The sequence below is a fragment of the Schistocerca nitens genome, chromosome 3, assembly GCF_023898315.1.
Source record: "Schistocerca nitens isolate TAMUIC-IGC-003100 chromosome 3, iqSchNite1.1, whole genome shotgun sequence".
NCBI lineage: Eukaryota > Metazoa > Arthropoda > Insecta > Orthoptera > Acrididae > Schistocerca > Schistocerca nitens.
This window is the reverse complement of record NC_064616.1, coordinates 603028138-603051812: the sequence shown is the minus strand read 5'-3', so window position 1 is coordinate 603051812 and position 23675 is coordinate 603028138. Positions and strand designations below refer to the sequence as shown.

At 44.1% G+C, this 23675-nt stretch overlaps 1 protein-coding gene across 1 annotated transcript in view; it reads left to right on the top strand.

Moving 5' to 3' along the window:
• The window catches only part of LOC126249676 (uncharacterized), a 169994-nt gene that overhangs the window by 20747 nt on the left and 125572 nt on the right, over nucleotides 1–23675 (top strand). Inside the window, exon 3 of the mRNA XM_049951355.1 lies at nucleotides 1859–1891. Coding sequence (XP_049807312.1) covers nucleotides 1859–1891 — 33 coding nt within the window. The remainder of the gene's footprint in view (nucleotides 1–1858; nucleotides 1892–23675) is intronic.

The window sequence follows — 23675 nt, the reverse complement described above, 5'->3', positions numbered from 1 at the left end:
TCAACCTCAAATTAAACATTGCCCAAGACAATTCTAGCAATTATACAGCTTTCAATTACAAAACTGTAGCTTGTTCGTTTGATAACGTTTTACATGCTCACATCGACAGCCAAGTTAGGCTGCTAAATGATCGCTCCTAACAGTTACTTGCTTGCCTGCGCAGGGTGCATTTCCGTCAGAGATCAGGAATATCGGCCGAAATTCGTTAAGTTAATCTTATTAATCTGTCTGCTACCGAAATATATTTTTTAACTAAATAATATTGGAAATATGAAACGTCAGTACGAATAAATATTCCAGTATGGTTCGCTTGATTTTTTATTAATTATAAGTTAATTATCTTTTAATTATTTTTGCTTGAAGTTACGCGTCTTGCAGTCTATTTTAAGGTTAAGTTCCCACAATCTTCAACAAATGGCTAATGGTTCAAATGGCTCTGAGCACTATGGGACTTAACATCTGTAGTGATCAGTCCCCTAGAACTTAGAACTACTTAAACCTAACTAACCTAAGGACATCACACACATCCATGCCCGAGGGAGGATTCGAACCTGCGACCGTAGCGGTCACGCGGTTCCAGACTGAAGCGCCTAGAACCGCACGGCCACACCGGCCGGCAATCTTCAACAGTTCAAGGATGAAGTTTCCTACTGACAGAAACTTTGGGACTCTCTGGGTCCAGGTGTCTTGTCCATTTGTCGTAGTAGATTGGGTAATCCGCCTCTCTGCCGACACGCACAGCAATCCGGTGAATGTAACTATATTGGCATTAAATAATATCCCACAATAAGGCACAAACACCACAATATGACATACCATAACACATCTGGGATGATTGCAGTTACTTATTGCGGTAACACCTTTCAGGTAACGAATTAAGACATAGGTTAGGACCTGAACTGGTTTTTATGCGAAAATAAGGGCACCACACAAAAAAATTAACATTGACACTAATGTCCTGTAACATTGCCTCTAGCCTTAGTATTGGACTCAATTGAGCGAGAAAGAGAATCTACAGATTTCTTCAGCTATGCCATATCCAGCTGAACATCCTCGTTAATTATTAGATCCCATAGACTAGACTGTTCCACCGTTGCCCCAAAGATAACAAACGACTCCGGACCCCCGTCAGCTCGCAGTCGGGCAGGTGCAGTTAATTTAGGCTACTTTCCAGGTGGCCTGCTACACGCATTCTGTGCATACACCAGTCAACTGACCACCCCTGCCCGCGTGTGCTCGGCCAGTAAAGTACGATCACATACGCTATGGCCCGGCAGCTCGACCTCCTCCACTAAGCATTCTGTGCAAAAACGGAAGATAATTGTTTAACACCCTGTCGGCTGCGTGGTCATTAAAAATGGAGCACGAGCTCAGATTACGAAAGGATGAGGAAGAAAATGCCCTTTTCAAAGGAACTATCCCAGCATTTGCCAGGAGTAATTTACAGGAATCACAGAAAACAAAGTCTGGTTGGCTGGATAGGTATATGAACTGTCATCGTCCTTAATGCGAGTCCAGTGTGCTAAGCATTGCGCCACCTCAGTCCGTCGGCTCTGTGTACGGGTCTCGATATTACCTTACCTGTCGTGGCAGAAAGAGCAGACTGAAGGTGGTGTGGGACTGCTTTCCTATATCTAGGAGTGCAACATAGGTATTGCTGGTCATCGGTACATGTCTTGGCGCTTGGCTATCATTTGGTAAACGTTATGGATTCTAAACCTGTAATAAATTTGTCTCTGCATACATGAGCTTCGTAAGGGCAAATGTTGTCTATCTTGTAAAGAATAAACTATTACTTATCTATTGGAACGGAATTTTTGCTATTGTTTTTAACAACATTTTTTTCTAAATGTTTCAGCCATCTTTAGTGGTGTACAGAGACATCAGAGATGTAAGTATTTATTTAACTATGAATGTTTTGGTTTGAGATATGTAGACTTTCATATAATTCACACACATTAACATGCTAGCCTTAAGTGGTGGTGGGAGAGGGTGGGGGGGGCTTTGTTTTGAACTATGGCTGCATAAGATAACTGTAGAGACCAGGCGTGAACTATCTCGTTTACCACGCTGCCAGCTTCAACAAGCAATTGTGTGGTCGCTATTACCAAATGTTTTGCGTACTCTCCTCTACTTTGGGTGTCTGTTCTGCTCTCACAGACCACGCCAGCAGGCAGGTTGCCCTGCGAGTGGGAGGCGGGGTTTGTTTCCCCACACCGCTTCCCTCTGCTCACGCGGTCCAACTTCTGGCAGCAGACTATCATGCTATAGTATTGTCCGCACTAAAGTAATAGTTTAAAGTTGGCTTAATATAGGTTGACCACTTACTCTTATGACACCTATATTTTAATTATGTCCATTGGTTCTTAATACTCGGCAGGAGTGAAACCTGCGTTTCTGCAGGAAGGTGTGCACTATACTGCTGCATCCATTTTCAATAAGCTACCACTCGAATTCAAAAATCTTAGCAGTAATCGACGCGCTTTCAAATCGAAACTGAAGAGTTTCCTCATGGGTCACTCCTTCTATCCTGTCGAGGAGTTCCTTGAAAAATTAAGCTGATTCTTGTTGTATTGTTGATTGCGTTTACTGAAACTTATGGATTGATTTTTTCGGGTTCGTAAACATTCTATTTTTATCTGTTATTACTGTTATGTTGTAATTTCATGTACTGACACGTTCCATGACTTGGAGATTTGCTTCTCAGTTTCATGCTACGGAACTTGACGTGTAAATAAAATAGAGCAAAAATAAAACGACACGAGGTCAGCGTGACTGTACCACCAAATGGGGCTGGCCCTGCAACAGGAGGCAGTCGAACGAACGTGAAAGGTGTGAGTGTATGTGTATGTGTGTGTGTGTGTGTGTGTGTGTGTGTGTGTGTGTGTGTGTGTATATGTGAATCAGTGAGCAGCTATGGTGCGCTGTGGTGATGGTCTTGATTACAACAAGCTATTGGTCACAGAATTGTTTCACGTATAAGGGGAGCGTTCCGAATCACACGCACTACTAACCGAAGGAGAGAGTAGTGGTGCTCGACCACTATCAACTACAGCAACAGATGGCCACTACATTATACAACATGCAAGAACTGACCCACATCAAACACTGGGTGCAGTTGCAACCACAATTAACGGAACTGCAAGGCAAGCAGTCTCACGCTTCACAGTGGCTAGGCAACTGCGTAGGGTGGTCTCTTCGCCGGACGACCTGTACGCTATGTTCCGTTGACACCCGCTCATCGGCGGCTCCGTTTGCGATAATGCCAAAAGAATAGAGACTGGACCAACGAAGAGCGTACTATTCTCGGATGAGAGATGATTCAGTCTCAGCACTGATCCTGGACGCGCTCTTATTTGGCGAGGGTGGGAACACGTTATACGCCCACTAAAATTGTCGAACAGGATCGATTTGGTGGTCCAGGTGTTATGGTCTAGGGAGGCATAATGCTGCTTGGGCGTACTGACCTCCAAATCTTTGGATGCGTTCCACTCACTGGTCAAAGTTATTATGACGCTGTACTCATTTCCCAAGTGCGTCTTTTCAGGGGTACATTCGGACCTGACATCAATGTTGTACATGAGAATGCGCGACTGCATCGAATGACACAGGTGAGGTAGTTCTTGGAACGAACGATATTCGGCGAATGGTCGGCCCTGTCTGTCAGTTCGACTTAAATCGCATCGCGAAAGTGTGGGATGGGTTGGGAATTTGTATTGCAACACGTCCATATGCACCAAAGACTATCCAGCAGTTGCAACTGTGCTGGTCGAGGAACGGAACGCCTACCACAAGAACTCCTTACCAGCTTTGTGTCCAGTGGAGGAGCACGGCGCGGAGAACGCATTGCAGTGCGTAATAGTCGCACACCATATTAAGAATCATGTCTGGCCGTTTTTCATGTCCAGGAGACCTTCACAATTCGCGGTGACTTCGGCGTAATTACTGTTTTTGAATAATAGTGTCCTTTAAGTTCTTCTCATTGCATATTTCTGTCAGTTACACTCCGCTGTAGCAGTTCTTTCTATGGATGGTCCAAGTGTCGTCGAGCTATGTTTCTTAGTGGCGACACATCATGCGACAGTTGCTTTCATCCTTAAGTTTTGCACATCAACGTAAACAGCGAAAAGTGTCACGAGTGAAAGTGAATAAAGATGCAAAAACATTTCAGTGAACCTGGATCTGCCAGAGAAACGTTTTCGAGATGAATACGATTGTGTGTAAGAGCTGCAGTTGACTTCAGTATCTGTTGCCCTAGTTAGTGAAAATGTATTTTAAATATAAACTTTTCGATTAAATCCACATAGGTCTTAAAACCTATGCTCCGTGGATGGAGAATGTGGTAGACGTATGAACGGAGACTGGCAAGTTTTGCTGTTAATACGAGACGACGTCGATCGTATCAGTATGGTCCTAGATGAATAGGTCGATAGGGACCTTACCTTAGTGTCCAAAATCACCGGATCTCAAAAAAATGGCTCTGAGCACTATGGGACTCAACTGCTGAGGTCATCAGTCCCCTAGAACTTAGAACTACTTAAACCTAAGGACATCACACACATCCATGCCAGAGGCAGGATTCGAACCTGCGATCGTAGCGGTCTCGCGGTTCCAGACTGTAGCGCCTAGAACCGCACGGCCACTCCGGCCGGCTCACCGGATCTCAGTCCTCTGGATTTTTCTGTCTGTGGTCATCTCAGAAGCGGAGTGTACAGCAGTGCCGTTAATACAACCGAAGAACTGGAACAGCAAATTGTACAGTATTGTCAAGATTTACGAGGTGGTCTTAGAGTTTTCGAAAGAATTCATAACTCACTGCAGAGACGAGTGCAGTATTGCATCCAAATGCGAGGATGACTCGTGTAAAGTATATGTTTGAGGTTCCAGGTGGCATGACGAATATTGTGAAGTCATACCGTGCCACAGTGGACTGTTTAATATTGTGTGTTTTTTCCACTTCACACTTTGCACATCGACCTCAAAATACGTAAGGACAAATGGAAGATGAAACTCCGCCCACAGAAATCAATTACAAGAGCAAATGGCCTGCTGCTGATGAGCATAGTACTGCAATTACAAAAGTTAGCCATTTGACAATGGGCAATGTAGTCCAGAACCCGTTATAGCAATAAAATAAAATTTCTAATACTGTTTATGTGTGGTTGCGTTCTCCACTAACAGTCCTTACCGCCCACGGAGGTTAATACGATCCAGCACAGACCCACACTCCCATCGAGCGCCACCTATCCACAGTCCCTGTTCATTTCCTCCTGGCTCGCTGCTCTGAGATTCCCACTGGAGGTCGGACGTACTTGTGCATCGGCACTGAAGAAGGTGGATCCATTGTCCATCAAGGCGAATCAGTTATATGAATGCGTGGTGTCTGTCCTTTCGGACATGTTCCGTTCTTTCGGACGAGTTCAATGTCTGACTGCGAGTCGAAACTGGTACCAATCGTTATTGTTGAAAACGCATGGAGAGGTGTTAAAAATCATAAATATTTGCCACCTGTAGTTTTATGTGTGCTAGCTACAATTTGAAATGACATGATGGAAACTTTTGTGCAGATCAGGTTCAGAATACAGACATGTATCTTTCGTGTAGACATTCAGGACTTTGGAATCTTGATGAAACAATGAAACGGTGAAACTGTATCATCTCAAAGGGGTCAAACCTGGCGAAAGGAGACATTTTAGTTCGAATCCCAGTCCAGCACCACACCATTATTCTAAACATCTCATGTTCCAATACAATAAGAAATGAGTGCCCTGTGACTTTACATGATGACTGCCTCACTAACAAAAACCACACTGTTGTGTAAAAAAACAAACTGGTGACAGAGTTTCTACCTGGCGTGACTTCCGCCTCTGTCATGTTCAATCTACACTGACTCTTCTAAAGTAGGTAGCGAAAGGGGGGGGGGGGGAGTCGTCCTGTTTAATGTCGATTTGGAACCCTTCAGTGCTCAACTTGGGTTACCAGAGGTAAAGGTGGTCTTTTTGTGTTTGTTAAAAATGGATGCCCGATGTGTGAATCAGACCCAGACCTTAAGTGTACGTAGGTAGAATGATTCTCACAGACCACCAACCTACACAGAGCATTGATTCATGAGTGTGTCGTAATGAAGGAAGCCCCACACTGAAAGATAATTCTGATTCGCTGGAGGTTGATTACAACCCCTGTTATACATTTATTTCCTTGTTCATTCATATCGATATTCACTAGCTGTGTTGGCTACCCAATGCGCGCTTTTGACTTGATTTTGTAATGTCTGAAATGAAATCACATAACAGCTAGCTGAACGAACTGGCAACAATGTAGGATGCAGAAATTTCTGCTGGAAGTGTTGCTTTCCACTTGTGATTGTGTACTAGTGTATGTATTTATGGTCTACTCATAAATATGTTGCAGCGTAAACGCAGAGGCCAGATATCGAGCACATTCTCATCTTTACGTTTTTAAATCGCATATTACCACTTCGGCGACGTGTGTGTTCCTAGCCTACCGCGGTTATCCAGCCAGGGAAACTGAATCAACAGTTTAACGTGGAATCCGAACCACGTGTTGTTTCTGACGATTCCTCACATCTTTGAGATTGAATGGTGGGTTAACAGGAAGGTTGAAAAGTCGATGTTCTGATCAGGAATAGATCTCACACAACTTCTCGATTTCCTGGCACTCTTTTTTTTTTTTTTTTTTTTACCTCCAAAGACTGAAAAATCCAGTTTCATCGAGACTCGATCCCGAAATTTTTCGTCTTGTATACACGTGTTTTACAGCTTTATTTTTTTAACCTTACAACTTTCTTCTTAAAAAAGAAAAACAAAATCAGAGTTAATTCCACATGGTACCGCCACTTTTATACACAAAAAATAAAAATTCCTTTCCAGTCGTTCCATGCAAGTACTTATTTACTTACAGGGTGGCGCAAGAAATGTGTTACCATTTTGTTTTTTAAAAAAAACTTTATTGTCAATACAATCTGAAAGGAACATATACTACGAGGCCTGTTCAGAAAGTAAGCTCCGATTGATTGCCAAATTGAAACCACAGTGAACATCAGAAATGTTTTACTTGTAACAATTAGCTACACCTTTCAGCTACTTCTCTACGTAGTCGCCGTTCTGACTTAGACTTTTGTCATAGCGTTGTACCAACTTTTCAATAGCCTCATCATAGAAGGCAGCCGCCAGTGCTTTCCGCCAATTCTCCACGCTGGCCTACACCTCGTTGTCTGTGTCAAAATGTTGTCTTCAAAGACAGCGGTTCATGTGACCAGAGATGAAACTCAGGGGGAGACAATTGCGGACTGTATTGTGGGTAATCTCACATTTCCATTTGAAAACGATGCAGGAGCATCTTCATTGCCCCTGCAGAATGCGGCTGAGAATTGTCTTGAAGAAGAAACAGCACGACAGTCATGTAATGTTAGCTGCATAGCTTCAGGCGAAATTTCTCACCAGGCCCTCGTACTTGGCGGCAGACACTATTTTCTAGACATCTTTACGCACTCACTGCGAGCTCAGAAATGAGAAGAGCGACGTGATGCTAACTGGGGTTATACTAGAGACACTACCCAACACATCTGTGCAAAGCTTTATCGGATTTTCATAGTCGTTTCCATTTCGCGACCGATCGGAGCTTACTTTCTGAACGCCCCTCGTACAATGAAGAGCCGTCCATGGAGATTTGTTCTAACTCAGCACATGCTCAACATGTCCACCATTTCGTTTCCTAACTTCCTTCAAACGAACACTGAAGTTAGTGATTACCCTACGGCACATGTCTTCCGTAATTTCACTGCAAGCTTGAAGAATAAGTCTTCTGAGTTCCATTAAATCACGTGGACGTTTCGGGAAATTTTTTTCCGTTAGGTACCCCCAAAGAAAAAAGTCACATGGATAGAGTTCTGGACTATTTGGGGGCCAATTTTGTCCGTCATTAAAACGACCTGGAAACCTGAGTGAAATGATCCGCATGTCGAAATGCTCGTGTAAAAACTCAACACAGTGTTTGCAGTATGTGGCCTTGCTCCATCTTGCATGAACCACTGCGTGTTGAAGGGCAAGGCAGTAGCAAGAAGCTGTGGAATGAAGCTATTGCGAAGCATGCTCAAATAACGCTCGCTGTTCACAGTTTCTTCACAGAAAAAGGGTCCAATAAGTCCGTGACTGGAAATTGCTGCCCACGCTGTAATCCTCGGAGCATAATGTTGTCGTTCATGAAGCACTTGTGGGTTTTCAGTGGCCGAAAAGCGTACATTTTGATTGTTAACCACACCGTCTAAATGAGTCACAACAAGGCTTTTCGTTTCATGAAAAAGTAACACAATTGTCGATCGTTGCTGTGTCGTCAGTCTTCCATTGTCAGCCATTGCTGCTTATTAGTCTCCTAGAGGCAGTATGTGAATTACACGTCATTTAGTAACTCATTTGTTTTTCCAAGCTCTGCTGGTACTGCTGTAGAGATCCCAGCCGGATATCTAATGTGCGTCGTAAATTGTGAAAGAAACAATTGGTAACACATTTCGTGCGCCACCCTGTATTTTTAATTGATGAAAAAGACCAAAAGGACCACAAAAGTGAAATAAACTGCAAAACAATATTCCTATAAAGGGGCCATGATAAAACTACCACAAAGATAGGCTAACTCAACCGATAACTTGGCGACGAAATACAAGGTTCAACATATTGGCCGATAGGTCGTGACACCCCGGCAGGCACAAACACTTCCAATATGCAGTGGCCAAATATTGGTGGAAGGCGAGGATGTCTGTATCGCCCCCTTCATCATAATGTAATGAACATAGTAGCCCAACAACCATGCAGTTATATTTGACTTTGCCCTCGAAAACTGGGAGGAGCCTGGACGTAACAGGATATCAGCCGAAAAGGCAGTCTCAGCGTATCGAATTAGAAACGCTAATGGTTTTTTTCAGCCTGTGCCAGTTCGCTTCGTGACCATGACAAATAAATCTATGTTGTAGAGTGTCTCTAGCGGGACAACGACTGCACTGGTCCGTGACAGTAAGTCGAATACAAAACAAACGCTCATTGGTGGATATTAGGTTGTGCACCACTTGAAGGACGCCACCGCCATTGGTTGAACAAGATGGAGAAGGTGAAACCACACCGTCTCCCAAGAAGTTTGCGGCGATGCCGGTTCAACAAGTGACGCACAGTTAATCCCTCACCCGCACATCACCAAAAATGCGGTACTGAGATGCATGGGGATCAAGACTGCTCGCCCACAGACAGTAAAATAAGCGGGAAGTGAATATGTGGATTGCGTGAGAGATATTCAACACGGTGCGGCGAACAAATAATACTGACGCTTTCCTTTGAATTTGAGAAGTCCCAAATCCCCGAGAGAACACGCATACGGAAAATAAGACGCTGCCATAAAAAAAAGCCAAGACCGCCGTTTTACTTTCCTAGACATCATCGCGGGAAGGAGAAAGGTCTGAGCGGTGTAATATGCTTTGCACGAAACGTAGGTATCCAGGATCCGAACTTTTTGAAACAGCTTAAGGGAACACCGTTCATGATGCAGGATTGCATTTTATATCTTCTTCATAACCGACTTCCAATTAAATGTAGGTAGCCATTTGGAGTGGAGAACTAAAAGATTTATGAGTCTCGAGCACCGTCGTCCACGATATGACAGCTTACTAAAACCCCTTATTTTATCAACCGATATTTGCCTTCATTGATGCGAGCAAAAGGCATTCAACGTAGCTGTGGGCTATGGAATTTCAGCGGGAGAACGCAGTAGCACCATCATATAGTCCGTAACGAGATCGTCTCGCCCAGGAGTGTCCATCCTTGTAAATGAGTGACAATCCTTCGAGAGGCGGCTCAAGTGATAGAACAAACAACGACAGTGAAAGCGGACTTCCCCGACGAAAACCCCTATGGATGGTAATCGGGGGTGTCAGTTGGGCAGTGACAGCCGCTTAAGCTAGGGTACCCATAAACAAATTAAACAAGGCCCTGCGCGCGTCAGTTGTGAACCAAACAGCTTCCAGTACCTGCAACACGAGACCATGGCTCACGAGGTCGAACGCCTTGTCAAAACCCAAAAATGCCAAAACACCAGGAACAGAAGTAACAGTAGGACCGAAAAGACATCACAGCGTTCAGTTACGGGGGTCAGAATAGTAAGACCAGGTGTACAGCTTTGATGGTCCAGCAAAACCTTCCTCTAGCACCGCAGACAACCTGCTATTCATCGCCCTCGCCACTGACTTACAATCAAAATTTAATCAGGTAATCGGGTGAAATTTATCAGTTGTTGCCTGAACAGCAGGAATTAACAAAATTTTGCTAACTTTAAACGAGTCGGGCACGAACTCCCCTCTCAACACTTCATCCAAAAATAGTGTGAAGGTAGTACTCAAAAAGTCCAAAAACGCACATAAAACTCTTTTGGCAGACCATCCAACCGCGGCTACTTACGAGAAGGTAAATTGACACTTTATGATAAGCTTGTAGACATAGTTCCTGTGAAAAACATCTGAAAACGCAGTATTATGAGCAGGTGTAGGTCTACGATCCAAAGCTTGACCAAACAAATCGAATGACATATCGACAGGGACGGTTAACTCACACAGCCCAATACAGAATTGATGTAGATCATGTAATACGTCCTCCAGGTGCCGTCAAAATATTGCCGTCCTCGGTGATGAGAGACGTGATACATCTCCCACCAAAGAACGTGATTTAGATCGCATCCTTATCCCTTCCATTTGACGCTGCTTCAACCGTAACAACTGCATCTTTGCACACCAGATGTCTACAGTCCACAAAGGTCACGTAAGAGAAAGCAGTAAAATTCTTGCGTCCTCGGAAAGTTCCGCGCTCTATCGGCTTAGCCAGTTGAACCCATCATTCCAAAGTGGAGGCCTATCGTGCAGTTGAACGTAGACTACGTTCCTAACTTCCCGGATCACCTCATCTAGAAAAGGGTCCTCCAAGTGCATCACATTCAGCATCCAAGGCGATCCAAACAATTTCACCGACTGTCGCCTGTGATTTAAAATAGCAGTCATTGCACACTGGTCCATGAAGCTGACGGGGATGTCATCCACAGATAAAATCCTATCACGCATCCTATCGGATAAATGAAATCTTTCAAGCCTAGTGTTAGAAGTAAAATAGATAAATTTGCCAATAGTCAGATATTTACATACCCAAACCTCCTGCAGTTTCAAGGAACGACCTAAATCTCGTAATTAGCAACAGAAATGAAAATTGGGAGACTGATCTATAGGACGCAACACACAGTTAAAATCACCATCTATCAAAATACTCTGTAGACTTTTCCGTAACAAGCAAACACCTCTTCCTTATAAAATTGGGAACGGTCTAAGGTCGTCCGGTACCAAACGGTGCATAAAGGAGAATCAACATCTTATTCCTTTCCTGTTATCAAAGGCCGGCCGGAGTGACCGAGCGGTTCTAGGCGCTACAGTCTGGATCCCGCGACCGCTACGGTCGCAGGTTCGAATCCTGCCTCGCGCATGGATGTGTGTGACGTCCTTAGGTTAGTTAGGTTTAAGTAGTTCTAAGTTCTAGGGGACTGATGACCTCAGAAGTTAAGTCCCATAGTGCTCCGAGCCATTTGAACTACAATGGGAATGCCATATCTAAAAGACAAAGCAGTCGCCTTCGGATATTCGGAAGCCCCATTCAACACAGTGCAAAAACTAAGGAGGGAAAAGCGAGTAAACTGAAATTCTTGTAGCACTACGACATCCGAACAGGATTCATAAATAAACTGACGCAACGAAGCGAACCGCAGGTCCGATTCCACCATACTAACATTCAAAGCAAAAAACCTATAAGCATGCATATTTAACAATAAATAACATTCGATCTGCTGACCAACTTAATTACTTGATCAGTGTGTGTCAAGATCTATTGCCGAGTCCACTAACGAGTCAGAGGGTGGGGGGCAACCACCACCGCCTCTGAAATCTTTACGTTTCTTTTTATGAGCCAACGCGAGCTCAAATTCGACCCGTTGTTTACAACAAGTACAAGGCAATACACATCGACAGTCGGGGACGTAGGCGGTTCTTGAACATTAACCGAAGTAAGTGACAATCAAATAGCCTTAGAGGCCCACTCCCTAGGATGGGATCCTTGCAATTCAGATCGACGCACAAGAGAGGGCCCAGGCACCACAACGTCTTGGTCCACATGGAGGATTTCCTGGCCAACAATCGCCTCCACGGGATTAACAAAAATTGATCGTTCCGACGTCACCTGAATGGGTGACATCGAGGGAACAGATAATTTTAGGTGCGCCTGTATTTGCTGCTGCTGAATCATTGGAATATCAGAAGACTCATCGATATCTTCAACCTTTGGTATTTCCGGAAGAATTATCTCAAACGCGGGAGGAATACTAGGAGTAATACTAGAGACCTCAGCAGCTGTTTTCGCACTATCGACCCCATCAGGAACGCAGGACTCAGCACCACAGGTTACATCAACCAGCCAAGTTACTTCAGGGAGGGGTGGATGAGTAATAGAGATATCCGACTCCCCACCCTCCTTTGTACGACGTCTCTTGTGGTACACTGCGGACACTGCAGACTTGGCAAACAACAATTTCAGGTCCTTACTGCGAGGACAGTCAGGAGTAGTAAGCTGCGCGTCCCTCAATTGTTCCAGTGAAAGACGCGGCACTAACTTCGTGATCAGTATATATAATTAAATTTTCGGCGCCGTTCAAATGAGGGCGGCAATACAAGTATCAGCAGCGTGCTAAGGTGGCCACTTTCTCTGCAGAGAAAGCACGCCCTACCCCGCTGCCACTATACGTAATATGAATGCTGTAACCACAGACCTGTAGATGGAAAGGAACGTTATGTTTGTCTACCATCTCCACTGAACGGATTCCACTATAACATTGCAACTGGTGTTGACTGGACCAGTGTTTGTCTCGTATGCTCCTCACATCACACTCAGGGAGCAAAACTTCCTGAAGTAAACAGTCGTCAACCACTGGCGAGAGACTGAATACCTGGACGTTAATTTAATCCATTTCCACGTTAGCAAGAAGCACCATACTTGTGGAGCCATCACGATGCTTACAGGGAACTTGAAAACCATGACTCAAAAGAAACCTGTCTGCTTGTATTGCATCCAAACACGTAACGAAAAAGACCAAGTTATTAGAAAAAGAGTAGGCAGTATAAACCTGATTAGATGTTACATGAATAGCATCAATGAGCTAATCATGAATCTCCAAAGTTCCGGGCTGCATGGAACTTTTAGCTTTGTTGAAACAAAGCTGACTGTACCTTTCCTTGGAACATATTGGAACCTATGACCTACATTATGAGCGGACCACGCCGCTACCACACAACTATTAACGCTACGGACCAAACGACGATGCGACACACACGAACACACAAACAAGGCTGTGATAAGGTTGTCCAGGCGCGCACGACGCTGCGGTGAGGCAGTAAACTGACAAAATTCTCACTCGGCGCTCGAAGCGAAACTATTATGTTATCGAGCACGCTCTCATCTTTACCTTTTTAAATCGCTTTTCATCTCATTATACACTGGGCTGTCAAAAGTCATGGGATACCTACCTATATCATGTCGGAACTCGTTTTGCCCACCATAGTGCAGCAACTCGACGTGGCATGGATTCAACATGTCATTGGATGCCCCTTGCAAAAATATTGAGCCATGCTGTCTCTTTTGCCGTCCATAATTGCAAAAGTGTTGCCGGTGCAAGATGTGTTGCACGAATTGACTTCTCTATCATGTCCCGAAAATGTTTTGATGGGATCCATGTCGGGAGATCTGGGTGGTCATCCCATTTGCCAATCGCGAACAGTTGTGGCACAGTGGCATGACATGGATGACTGCAAATGTCCATTCTATGTAAACACAGCCCACACCATATGGAGCTACCGCCATCTTGCACAGTGCCTTGATGATAACTTGGGTCCAAGGGTTCTTGGGGTCTGCTCCATACTCGAACTCTAACACCACATCTTAACAACTGAAATTGGACTCATATGCCCAGGCCACGGTTTTCCAGTGGTCTAGGATCCAATAGATATGGTCACGAGCCCAGGAGAGGCGCTGCATGCCATGTCGTGTTGTTAGCAAAGGCACTCGCGTTGATTGTCTGCTGCCATATCGCACCAACGCCATATTTTACCTCACTGTCTTAACGAATACGCTCCACATTGATTTCTGAGGTTATTTCACGCAGTGTTGCTTGTCTGTTAGCAATGACAACTCTATGCGAACGCCGCTGCTCTCCGTCGCAAAGAGAAGGCCGTCGGTCACTGTGTTGTCCATGGTGAGAGGTAATGATTGAATTTTGGTATTCTCGGCACACTCTTGACACTGTAAAATCTCGGAATATTGAATTTCCTTACGTTTAACTCCAACTACCGCTCCGCGTTCAAACAAAGTCTGTTAATTCCCTTCGTGCGGACATAAGTCGGAAGCGTTTCACATGTATCACCTGAGTACAAATGACAGCTCAGCCGATGCACTGCCCTTTTATAATACTACGGCCACCTTTATTTGTGCATATCGCTGTCCCACGACTTTTGTCAGTTCAATGTATACCAAACACTACTGATGGAATGCTCCTGCTCATTAACCTCGGCCTTTCGCCGATTCGTAAGAGCTGAGCGGTCTAAGGCGCTGCAGTCATGGACTGTGCGGCTGATCCCGGCGGAGGTTCGAGTCCTCCCTCGGGCATGGCTGTGTGTGTTTGTCCTTAGTGTGGTGTCACAGCCAGACACCACACGTGCTAGGTGGTAGCTTAAATCGGCCGCGGTCCTGTAGTACATGTCGGACCCGCGTGTCGCCACTGTGTGATCGCAAACCTAGCGCCACCACAAGGCAGGTCTCGAGAGACTGACTCGAACTCAGCCCCAGTTGTACGGACGACAGAGCTAGCGACTAGACGTACGAAGCCTTTCTCTCTCATTAGCCGAGAGACAGAATAGCCTTCAGCTAAGTTAATGGCTACGAACTAGCAAGGCGCCATTAGCCTTACAGTGATTTACTTCACGCCCGTCTGCGTTAGTCTAGCGTGCCTTTTAAGCCACCTCTATCTACAAGGTGTTGGCCCAGCTGCCGACACATCACTTAGGGTAATTTGGGTTAAGTAGTGTGTAAGCTTAGGGACTGATGACCTTATCAGTCAAGTCCCATAAGATTTCACACACATTTGAACTTTTTTTTTCTTTTTTTGTTCGTAAGAGATCGAGCCTGGTGTGCCTCGGCACCGAGCGAATCATTGGCCATCATCATCGTAATTATATATGTAGTGGCTGTTCTTTCGGACGTCATCGGGTTAATTATATATGTGGTGCCTGTTCTTCCGAATGGAGGTGATGACGGCCAGTGACTCCTTAAGTTCAGATGCACAACAAGCTCGAACTCTTACGGGAATCGGCGAGATGCCGCGAGTAATGAGGCTAACGAGTAGGGGCACTACATGTGTAGTGCGTGGTGTAAGTTAAGAATCTGTGTGTGGCCGGGGGCGTGCTAGGGTAGTCCAAGCGATTGTGCTGGCCACTGTGTTCGGATGGCGTAGTGGTCAGCGCATCTGCCTAGGAAGCAGGAGACCCCGGTCCGAATACTGATATGAAACAAAATTTCAACTATCCCCATTGATATAAATCAATGCATACTGGCAGCTAACGTCTTTAATTCCATTGTGTCTTGCTTCATAGCTGGCGACGTTTGCTTCACAATTAGCTCGTGAGTTTTCATACTAGCGAAGCCTCTGGGGTATCAGGAACTTCATATGAGAATGAAAATAGCGTAATTCTTAAAACCGACTACTCCGTTAAACAGTACTCTAGTTGTGGCTGAATATGAATCAGTATCTGGCTCTAATTTTAATTTCATTTAATCTTCTGATGACATGCAGAATGAGTCACAAATGCTCTGAAAGTAGTCTTTCCTACCTTGTGAAAGCTCAGATACTGTTTTGTATTGGCTGACACTAGGAACGGGCTGCAGACAAGCGCCAAACTCTTCATTGTTGTATTGGATTATCTGTTCTTAGCAAAGTGTTGCCCGTTGCCGTAATTCGTTGTCTGTTACAGTTATTGCGTTATTCCCCAGGGCTTGTTCGAGAAAATTTTTTCACATAACCGCCTTTTAATTTTGCACCCCCTCTTCCTCCCCATTTTTCCTCGTACATTCTCACCTGCGCCAATTTTCGCTGCTAATTGCGTTATTAACAGTATGCATTCTCACGCGTGTCAATTTTCGCTGCTTATTGCGATATGCACGGTATACAAATATTGCATTTGGGAGCCAGAGGCGCCGCAAGCGGCTGCTATTGATTGCGGTACGCTCTGAATAGAAATCTTATAGTTGTGGCGTCTCTAGTACCCGTCTCAGCTTCGCGCCCCAAGCGGCGGCTTGTGTCGCTTGGGCCTAAAATCGTCCCTGTTAATTCTGAAGACAATTTGCATATCAAATCTTATCGTCTGATACAGAAGCGAAATGGTGGTCACTGCACATCTTCTTCGTGTTACAGTCTGATAAATAATCAAATCACTGCCAGCTATCTTTCAACGTTTAGAATTTTACTGAAAGTTAGCACGTCCTGCACGAAATTTCTCAAGAGGATAATACATTTTTATGTACTCATTCCCGTTTACACCTCCCTTTCAATCCACTACCTCAATTTCACAAGTTAGCGCCTCTTTACAGACGCTCAAAACAACTGCGGAAAGCCGAGATATTGGCGGCTCCTCAATGTTGTATCATACTACACAAATGCTTAATACATTCTATTGATTAGAATGGCTCATTCTAAACCTTTTAAACAGGAACTTTCACGCTTTATAATCTTTGTGACAATTATATTTTCATTTTAAAATCGGAAATGACGAGAGTCGATTCGTTTGAGATTTTGTTTCACAGTAGAATGTTGAACATTAAGTGTCTGATGAGATAAAAGATGATCTTCACTGCAGAAACGACGACGAATAGGTGGAAAATATTAATTAAAACAGGATCACAGAACATGTCTTAAGACAGTAGGAGAAAAGGGAAAAGCTGTATTGAATTACAGGCATCATACACTACTGGCCATTAAAATTGCTACACCAAGAAGAAATGCAGATGATAAATGGGTATTCATTGGACAAATATATTATACTAGAACTGACATGTGATTATATTTTCACGCAATTTGAGTGCATAGATCCTGAGAAATCAGTACCCAGAACAACCACCTCTGGCCGTAATAACGGCCATGATACGCCTGGGCATTGACTCAAACAGAGCTTGGATGGCGTGTACGGATACAGCTGCCCATGCACCTTCAAAACGATACTACAGGTCATCAAGAGTAGTGACTGGCGTATTGTGACGAGCCAGTTGCTCGGCAACCATTGACCAGACGTTTTCAATTGGTGAGAGATCTGGAGTATGTGCTTGCCAGGGCAGCAATCGAACATTTTCTGTATCCAGAAAGGCCCGTACAGGACCTGCAACATGCGGTCGTGCTTTATCCTGCTGAAATGTGGGGTTTCGCAGGGATCGAATGAAGGGTAGAGCCACGGGTCGTAACACATCTGAAATGTAACGTCCACTGTTCAAAGTGCCGTCAGTGCGAACAAGAGGTGACCGAGACGTATAACCAATGGCACCCCATACCATCACGCCGGGTGATACGCCAGTATGGCGATGACGAACACACGCTTCCAATGTGCGTTCACCGCGATGTCGCCGAACACGGATGGACCATCATGATGCTGTGAATAGAACATGGATTCATCCGAAAAAATGACGTTTTGCCATTCGTGCACCCAGGTTCGTCGTTGAGTACACCATCGCAGTCGCTCCTGTCTGTGATACAGCGTCAAGGGTAACCGCAGCCATGGTCTCCGAGCTGATAGTCGATGCTGCTGCAAACGTCGTCGAACTGTTCGTGCAGATGGTTGTTGTGTTGCAAACGTCCCCATCTGTTGACTCAGGGCTCGAGACGTGGCTGCACGATCCGCTACAGCCATGCGGATAAGATGCCTGTCATCTCGACTGCTAGTGATACGAGGCCGTTGGGATCCAGCACTGCGTTCCGTATTACCGTCCTGAATCCACCGATTCCATATTCTGCTAACAGTCATTGGATCTCGATCAACGCGAGCAGCAATGTCGCGATACGATAAACCGCAATCGCGATAGGCTACAATCCGACCTTTATCAAAGTCGGATACGTGATGGTACGCATTTCTCCTCCTTACACGAGGCATCACAACAACGTTTCACCAGGCAACGCCGGTCAACTGCTGTTTATGTATGAGAAATCGGTTGGAAACTTTCCTCATGCCAGCACGCTGTAGGTGTCGCCACCGGCGCCAACCTTGTGTGAATGCTCTGAAAAGCTAATCATTTGCATTCCACAGCATCTTCTTCCTGTCGGTTAAATTTCGCATCTGTAGCGCGTCATCTTTCTGGTGTAGCAGTTTTAATGGCCAGTAGTGTATAACTGAAAACATTGAATGCAAATGGAGAGATTGGCACATGGGAGGAAGTCATGACGAGCTGGATCAAATCATTCAGGATACCAGAGGAAAAAACACTTCATTGGTGCGTTATGTATACGTTTCTGCCGTTGTTGCAGTTGTGGTCTTCAGTCCTCAGATTGGTTTGACACAGTTCCCTATGCTAATCTAGCAAGTACATTATCTCTACGTAACGACTGCAACCTGCATCCTCTTGGACCTTCTTACTATATTCAAATGTTGATCTTTCTCAACTGTTCTCCCCCTCCCCCTACACACCCCTCCGTCAATTACCAAACCACGATTCCTTGATACCTCGGGACAGGTGCTATCAAACGATCTCTACTTTTACTCAAGTTATAAAATAAATATATTTCCTTACCAGATCGATACAGTAGCTCTTCATTATCCGAACTACCCTTCTATTCTTCAGCATTCTTCTGCAGCACCACTTTCCTGCCTGAACTGTTTATAGCTGACATTTCAATTCCGTTCAAGGATACACTCCAGACAAATACCTTCCGGAAAGACTTTCCAACATTTAAATTTATGTTGGAAGTAAACTAATTTCTCATTTCCAGAAATGTTTGTCTTAATATTACACCTTGTGTTTTCTGTTCTCTCTAAGTAGGCCATCTTCACTTATTTTGTGCCACTTTGGCATCTGAGTTATTACATTCTTCTTGAAGTCTGCGAATATTTTTCCCTTAGCATTTATCTTGCATTCCTGGTTGAATGGTTTTGTCATTATGTTTTCTCCCAAATATGTCAATTGTTTTGAGGTAATATCGTTTACTCCAAATGCCTTGTTTTGATTTATGGATTCAGAGTTCCGTAAATTCAGTTCAACATTCCATACCTTTTCCAAGGAATTTGTTTGGTTCAAATGGTTCAAATGGCTCTAAGCACTATGGGACTTAACTTCTGAGGTCATCAGTCCCCTAGAACTTAGAACTACTTAAACCTAACTAACCTAAGGACATCACACACATCCATGCCCGAGGCAGGATTCGAACCTGCGACCGTAGCGGTCGCGCGGCTCCAGACTGTAGCGCCTAGAAACGCTCGGCCACTCTGTCCGGCACGGAGTTTGTTTATCTCTAACGATAGCTGCTGTCAGTATTAAGCTTTGCAGCAATAATTTTTTTTCTTTTTAGACCATGATGGGGTGCCCGTGATGTGTGTGGGGTCATGGAGTGTCGATGCTATTAACATATAGTTTAGCAGCATTTCCTAAGTCAAAGATTAAGTATGAGGTACTGTAATGAACCAACAAACAGCTGCTGTTGAATTATATCCAGCAAATGAGCTTTTCAGTTGCAGTACACATAAGACAGAAAAAAGTAATTACAACACTTATTGAAGAGTTGGGCCACGATTTGTCTTCGACCCTCTGTTACAGTATTGCAGATAAAATTGATTGGCTTATTCATTTGGTTAACATGGCAGTTTCCTGTTCCGTGTTTTCCAGAAGCATGTAGCAGACACACAAGATACAGCTTAGCGTTGGAAACATTTTTCCTGCCCCTAGCTAGAGACCTGTCAACATTCTAGAGTATATTTGGCAATACTGTGACCTTCGACTTACTTCACGGAGGGGCACAGAATTATCCTGCGATATGTGCTTGATACTTCCTTATCATTTTCATTAAAAATTCTGGATGGTTCTCACTTAAGGGATAGCATACAGTTATGTTTTTCAGTCCAGGAGACTGTTTCCAAGCTGTAACTACAACCACTCTCGTCTCAGTTGTCTGGTTGCTCAGCGGTAAAGTGCTCACCCTTCAAAGAGCAGACTGTGGTAGCTGGCTGTTGAAATCTCGCTCGAGTCCAGATTTTTACTTGTCCTGTGACAATGTTACACTTGGGCAGATCGACAATCTGTAAAGAAATTTCCCTCATGAGTTTTTTTTTTTTCTACCTTGGGTCAAGACCATGTAGATCTAAAAGTGAAAAACTTACAGAAAATCATGCTTGTTACTACTTCTTCTTCTGCAGACATAATTTTTAGTTTTTATGAATAAACAATTGTAGTGACTCAATTGGGGCACTGAATAATTTGTTAACTGGATTTAGTTATGTGCGTGCACTGCTACATTTTCACACTTTCTTTGTAGTCCTGTAACGCTACTTCAGTACGACCATGGACTGCACGTAGCCACAGATGGTTTTATGTCAAAAATATGTAGTAACTTGCAAATTCTTAACAACTTGAGGACGTTTGTATTATAGGTACTTTGTATTATTATAGAAGATTGGATTGGACTGTTTGAGGGAAGAGACCAAACAGCGAGATCATCGGTCTCATCGGATTAGGGAGGAGGGGTAAGGAAGTCGGGTGTGCCCTTTCAAAGGAACTATCCCGGCATTTGCCTGGAGCGATGTAGGGAAATCACGGAAAACCTAAATGAGGATGGCCGATTATAGAAGACCTTCGTTGTAAGGTTACTATAATAAGTTGTTATTTACTTGTCTTAGAGTGCACGCCACGTAACATGGTGTCTCGCTGGTGACTGTGCAGCCGGGGGAAGCCGTCTGTTGCAATGAAGCGAGACTGCGCATTAGGTGAGATCCATTCGGCAGTCCGCTACAGACTGCATATAAGAAAGCTGACAAGCACAATGATTTACGCCTTTGTGAGGAACTTCAAGTCATCAAACTGTGAACCTTTAAAATATGGGGCTGTATAAAATGTGTAAAGTAGAAAAATAATAACGCATAGTAATAGGCTGAACAGGGAAAATAATAACAGACAGATTTGCATTGTTTGCCGTTTCCGTCGATCAATACAACAAAATATCGTGATGAGTAACAGGGAAAAACCGCATCGCATTTATTTACCTTTCCTGTTCGAACTTGGAAAATGAGTTCATCTTGTGATATCTTGCAAATTAAAATTTAAAACGAAGAAGAAACGAAAAGAAAACATCGTTTCAAGGTATATAATATAGTCTTAAGTTGCACGATATATTTTTAAATGCGGTTATAAGCAGTACTGACACAGTTAGCCAAAAACAGCGTCTTGACCCTCGCTGTCTGATTCAGACGAATCAGAATCGAGAAGATTAATTCTGAAAGGCTCCATCACCGAGTCTCTGTCGATTTCCTTTCTAAAATCTTCTTCCTGCGATGTTTCTGAAAGTCTGACGCAGTTTTCCCATGCAGAGATGCGTTGTTCACTGCTCCATGTGCGAGTCTTTCGATATCAGCAATCCGGAAGGTGCTATTTCTTTCTGCGATATCGGCTTTAACTCACACCCATTCCAGCGCAGTAGGATTGTAGTGGCAGTGATACGGTCGAAAGCTGGTTACTCGGTGATCATATTGTCTCGCAGGTTCATCTATCTCGTAAGTGCGATATGTAGGCTTGTATGTATTTACGAGCACGGGTAATTCCGCTCTGATATACGACGCAGTGTGAGGAATTCCGTTATATGACAACCATAACATAATTTCATATTTGCTGGTATTTGAAGTAGGAGCCTTATTCACTTGCACAGAGTGCACACTTGCATTGTTCATGACAATAACAGAATTCTCTGCCAGGTATGAAAGTGGTCATTGTACAAACCACTGCTTGAAGACAGGGTGAGTCATTTCAGAGTGGTAGTCATCTGAATGCTTTGACTTTGATCCTTTAAATGCTAATATACTTTCTAGCGTGAATCCTGTCTCTGCACAATCAGCGTGAAGCACAGCAAAGCGCCTTCCCTTGCACACAGGAACCTTCAGGACTCCAACATCCTCACTTGTCTTTTAGCACATTGGTCTTGAATTGTTATGAATCACGCACGTTTCATCGAGGTGATGAATAATACTTGATTTTCCGGCTTGTTGTATCCCGTGCATTGATCTCGAGAGCACAGTTCTTGCTGCCACGTTATTGGTCTTTCTATATTTCAATCCCATTTTCCTTAATATTCTAAACATGGTAGATTATCTACCGTAGGATATTCAACTTTATTATACATGTCAAATATTTTTCTCCGTAATGCATTCTTGCTGATCGTACAGCTCACTTTCGAATTTCTTTCGAGTTTGGTGCTTCACAGGCGACTTAAAAATAAATGATCCGTTCTCTTCAGCAGATGCGTTGGCTTCTCTCGCGATCCGTTGAACATTTCTCAGTCCGATAATGCACGCCTCAGCTGTAACGTTCTTGGCACTTGGCAACACAGGCAGACGCTTTGTGATCAAACGTGAATGCCGCTTCCGACTCCCGTCTAAAGGATTGATAACGTGAAACCCCATTTGTCTCGCCTGCTTGTGTAATCCTGGGCGATATTTGCTTTTGCCACTCATACTGATCAGACTGCCTCGAAATAACGTTTGAAAGAACACTACGCAGAATGCTAAAACCAATCGTAAACTTGCTCGGCACAGTACAGAATGAAATACGCTACGGCTGACTGCTGTTGGTTGGCGGGTCAGACGACATATCCGCGTTTCTACGCATCCACAACTCACCCTTCAAGTTACGTGGCTTGCAGTCTAGCACAACGTACGCTTTATAGCATTTTCTCGTTAGTTTATTGAACACAGCAGATAAACGTATGAATTTTGTTAAGACTTAGCAGTATTGCTCCCACATTATCTAACATTATCGAACTTACACTGTACTTGTATGCTTGTTTCATCTTCTTCATTGTTTTTTACTTCTGTTTTTTGGTCATTGTGAAAGATTTGCTTAAACAGTTTTCTGTTCTGATATAAAACTGTGTGTCAGTCACAGTTTATGAAATATCTTTGTGGATGTTCGTGTTTTCTAATCGGTGTTGCTTTGTATTCTGATTTGTGTTATTATACGTTGGAGGCAGTACGTGTGTGTGTGGAGTGTAATGTTTGTGTTGTGTGATGATGATGATGATAGATAGATAGAAGGGAGAGGGTGAAACCCGGTGCTTACACATAGCCTACTCCACTCGAATGGCCCCAAGGGTGGCGCCAAGCTTAACGTCCCCGTCCGACGGACGGATCACCGTCGACAGTCTCACATGCCCTCACTTCATGACGTTTGGTATTTAAACCAGGACATTGACGCAAATCTTGGTGATCAGGAACTTTAAACCACCAACTCCCCTCACCTTGCTGGCCAAATACCGGCAGTGAAAATTTTTCCACCACCAGGATTCGAATCTACTACCCCCAGGTCGAG